The sequence below is a fragment of the Buceros rhinoceros genome, unplaced genomic scaffold (genome assembly GCF_000710305.1).
Source record: "Buceros rhinoceros silvestris isolate BGI_N320 unplaced genomic scaffold, ASM71030v1 scaffold4193, whole genome shotgun sequence".
In the NCBI taxonomy this organism is placed as follows: domain Eukaryota; kingdom Metazoa; phylum Chordata; class Aves; order Bucerotiformes; family Bucerotidae; genus Buceros; species Buceros rhinoceros.
In genome coordinates this window covers 3575-8113 of record NW_010404182.1, presented here as the reverse complement: position 1 = coordinate 8113, position 4539 = coordinate 3575, and the positions used below count along the sequence as shown (strand labels likewise).

At 38.6% G+C, this 4539-nt stretch overlaps 1 protein-coding gene across 1 annotated transcript; it reads right to left on the bottom strand.

Annotated features, from left to right (window-relative positions):
* Positions 1–570: 570 nt before the first annotated feature.
* ADAT2 (adenosine deaminase, tRNA-specific 2) lies at positions 571–3315 on the bottom strand (the record flags this gene model as incomplete). Its single annotated transcript, XM_010133272.1, has 4 exons — positions 571–611; positions 728–800; positions 2494–2600; positions 3165–3315. Coding segments are annotated over 4 exons (372 nt in total), but the record flags the coding sequence as incomplete, so codon positions are not given.
* Positions 3316–4539: the final 1224 nt, after the last annotated feature.

Below are 4539 nucleotides of genomic sequence, written 5' to 3'. Positions count from 1 at the left end.
CTAGGTACCTGTCTACATATGTACCTGACTTTCAGAAGTTACATCTGAAAATCTGGCTTATGCTAGAGGGGGTTGTAAAAGACATTGAAGAACCGTTACAATGGTCTACAAGTCTTCAAGGACGGCACAATTCCTTATGATTCCACGTGCCTTTTGATTAAATATACACACAAGGACCATGAAGGTCTTACAGTTGTAAACTTCCAAGAGATTTACTTACTTGCCTAAGCAGACATTTACTACTGAAAAGCAAGATGCTGCTCCACAGAGAGAAGGAAAGAAAGTATTGTAGAATGTGATGTACAGAATGGCATAATTTTACTGGATCCATCTGATGGTAGTGAACTTGAACCATGAATTTTCCTCTTTCTAAAAAGAGCCAGTTATTCTCTTTGGTCATGTATGATAACAACAAATTACACACACAGGCGTGCAGGAACAGGTGGTAAAAACTCTGTACAGAATGTTAGACGTAGTTCAACTGGACTGTACACTTTAAAAAAAGAAGGATGCAGAAAAAACCTTTGCCTATCATTTTTGGGGAAGTTTCTGTCTCCCATCAGCGTAGGGCTATTTACGATTGTCCTTTTTCCGTACTTTTGACGGTGGTGCTGCCAAGAAGAAACAAAGGGAGAAAAAACATCAGAAGTGAATTACAGTCATACCAGTGCCAGCATTATTTTAAATTAGGTTGGGACCAAAATGGATCCATTAATGTGAAACATACCATTGGGATTTTCTTGTCTGTAGAAAGCTTTTAACATTTCCACTGCTTCTTTGGCACGATAGCCAGAAATGCACTGTTAAAATTATAGTTATGTTCATGAGCGCATCTGAGAATAACATAATCCATGCTTCACAATAATGCTTTAAGTATAGAATAATTGTAAACAACTGTACTGTCTATTCCACTTATTTAACATGTACCTTTTACTACCTGGGGGTCAGAAAATCTGCTTTTCAGGCTGAATAATTAATACATTTGAAAAATACTACGTTGAGGCTTAGTAGAGTAAATAATTTCCCTAATAACTTAAAGTTAGGGAAAACAAACCTTCTTAACAACTTCAGTAAAATATTTATGCAATCTCGATTTCTTTCTTAACGTGTTTCCAACTTACTTCACATATTCCTCAAGCACTTGGAAAAGTAAGAGACATACACCTAGGTATTTGTAGATAAGACTCCTACCACAAAACATTTGTACACACACCTATTCTTTATTCCTAAGAGTCACCTCTCAGACCATTTTTTGTCCTTCCAAAATACTTTTCCAGGCCATGAACATTGAATATTTAAATGTCACTAAACACTAAATGAATCTCCATCCACACTGGAAAATAATGAATTATACCTATACATCCCACTGCAGTTGTCTGCAGAAACAAAGACGGATTTGTAGTAGCAAGAATCTTCTCCTTCCTTTCTTCTGAACATACAGAAAAATAAACCACCATGTGCCCATGTTAGCAAATGAACATCTTCCAGTAGTCACTACACAAATTCATTCAGATGCTAGTCTCACAAACACCCTGACAGAAAATGCTTAACTTTTTTACACTGGACTGCCAAACGGTATTGCCTTGCTGACTGAAATTCCTTCCAAGCCTTGAGCCTTTAGTATTTATTTACAATGCTGAAGGAGATTACTTATTTTTTACCTTCATTAAATCATAAACATTAAATGTGGAAAAGAACTCTAAGAACCCTAACTGGAATCCTTGTATGAGGCAGGATCTTCTACAACTGCGTGTAATGTAAATATAATGCTATAAACACTCTGTACGTACAGGTATATAGAAATACTAGTATAATGCTGTAAAGCATCTAGATGTATGTATGCTATACCTTCACTGAATGCCTGTCCAGCCTTTCTTAAATGACAAAGATGCCTCATTCTCCCCAGACACTCTGTTCTGGTCCTTCGGTATCCTTCACTGTTCAGAAAGCTTCCTGATACCTAAACTAAATCGCCTCTGCTACTTTTGCAGTCCATATTTGTTTTGAGATTTGAACTATGTGAAGCAGGTCTAAGGTAATGCATTTTACCTCGTGTATGGATAGACTGGGAGCAAAAATACAATCATTTCCAGTGGCTCAGATAAAAAATGTAACTTAGTAACTTCCTGTTAACTTGATCTTTACGGATTATGTATTTCTACACTCTGCAGTTTAAAATAATTTTCCCTCAGCTCTTCCTGTGGCACATACTTACTGTTCTAAGTACTACACATCTTTTAGATATATTTATTCCTTACCTCGCTTCACAAGTATAATTCTTTCCTTTCCTCTTTGACGCACCTTTTTAAAAATTTTAAGGCTTTTCCTCAATTTTCTTTAATTTAAGGATTTAATTTTCTTCTAAGTTAAGTTTACTTGACTTCTGATCATCTTTCATCTGAGTTCTCTTAAACTAATGCATAACATTCTCAAAGCATGGTAACAAAGCCAGTACCCTAGCTGAAAATCAAAGGAAAACATTTTATAGCTTACTTCAAATGGTTCTCCTGTGTCTACCATCTCATCAGATGAGATGCTCAAAACTGAGCCACAGCCTCCAAATCGCACGTTTTGGCAGCCATATACAACCCGTGGAATTTATGTTAATGAGTTAAGGTACTAAAGTGAAAAGCAAGCAGGAAGTACAGCAGCCTGATTTAAGCAGTCATTAAACTTCACTAAAACGCGCTTGCACTTTTCAAACTAAATTTCTAGTTTGCACTACAATTCCTCCCTCAAAATCAGAGCTTATTTCTGAGTAACATAAGATGTATTGCTGAAGATGCACATCCAGCTTTCCTCAGAAAAGGAGAAGCATGAATCCCAAAGCAGAGGCATACCTGGCTACGGTTTACTGACTGTTACAACATTCAGAACCGAACACTGAGATTAGCTCATTTTACATAATAACAGGTGTCTCTAAAACGTATTTTTACTTCCCTAAGGGAAATTGCTGTTTGTCATAATTGCCCCCTTTCTCTTTCATTTGTGAGGCTCTCCCTATTTACCATGCAGTAAGTGGAGACGGGTGCAGACTTTCAAACCATAAGATGGCACCTCTGTCAGCTTGCCTGACAGCATCAAGCCCTTCTGTGTGGGCTCACTGCCAGAAGAGTAACATTTTGACATTCATTTTCCCAGCATGAATAAACACTAAAGGATACTCATCAAGCGCAAGGCAGCTGCACACATGATACAAGGCTCTACAGTTACGTACAACACCGAGTGTGCAAACACTTCTGTATAATCTCTGTTGTGTTGCTTGCACCAGTCAAGGACCTGATCGATTACCACCATCTCTGCATGTCGAGTAGCCTAGGAGATAAAAACAAATATTTTCTTAAAGTTTGCATTGATTCGCAGCTATAAGATTCTTACTTGTACAGACGCAAATGAAATAAAATGCAATGTCACAGAATTGTTCTTTCAAGTCAAAGGCACGAGGCCTGACATCTCATTTAGTAATAACACAAATATTTTCACTTCTGTTAAAGCAGTAATGTAATGCTTTCTTAAGAAGTCTCTTTTTAGTACACCTTGTTGCTGGTTCAAAATTGCAGCAGAAATCTCATGCAGCCCAAAATGCAGAAGAAATGCTCAGCCCAAGAAGAAACACACTCAATCTCCTATGCAGCATACATGAGATCAAGAAGCGCAAACCATTTTTGTCTCCTACTTCTTCCTAAGGCAGAGGAGTCTGCTCAGAAGTTCTCTCTCCGTCATGCCAGCAGAGTAAGAGAAGACATGCAAGCTCTGCTTGAGGCTCCAGGGACACACAAAGCCCACGAGAACAACTATCTAGCCCACTGTGCTTCCACAAACAAGAATGCTGGCTGGGTTACTTTCCATGGAAATATTAAGAAGCTGCTCCTAGCTGGTACCTTTTTTTCCCTCTGACAGTGTTTCTGTGCCTGCATGGAATGAATATACTATGAATATGCAGTAATTTCAGTGTGTTTCTGGAGCTGCTTGGCTTACTGTGTAGACACAGTATTTTCAGTTTGCATCAGGTTTAATGCTGGCTGGGAATACATTACACGTACAGGACGTCCCTTGAGTAATAGGCAGGGACTGCAGCATTATGCCTGATCACAGAAAGACAACAGAAGAATCTTGACTTCTATTTTTTAAATCCAAGACAAGTGAACTATGAGTATCTCAGAGGTCACAGCAATAGGTACGGCACAAAAACCTGAACAAGTGTTGACTTGACTGCAGAGAGACAAAACCAATCAGTACTGTCCCAGTATCGCCCTGGAATGTCTGCAGTGCTTTGTTTTGCCAATCAAATGTCACAACAAAAATATCACAAAGTACTAGTTACGAAAGGACTCTCCAGTTACAAAACCTGTCAGTATTTTCCTTCTTTTCAATCTATTCTGGAAAAAGGATGGTTTTGACACAGGTATTAAACATGATTCCTACCAGTGAAACATTGTCATGAAGGTTCCCTAGTTGAATAAATGAGACCACATCAGCTGAGGTCTCAGTGCACGCACCTCGTGGAGACACAAAGCTCAACGCCCTCCAGCAGAGCGA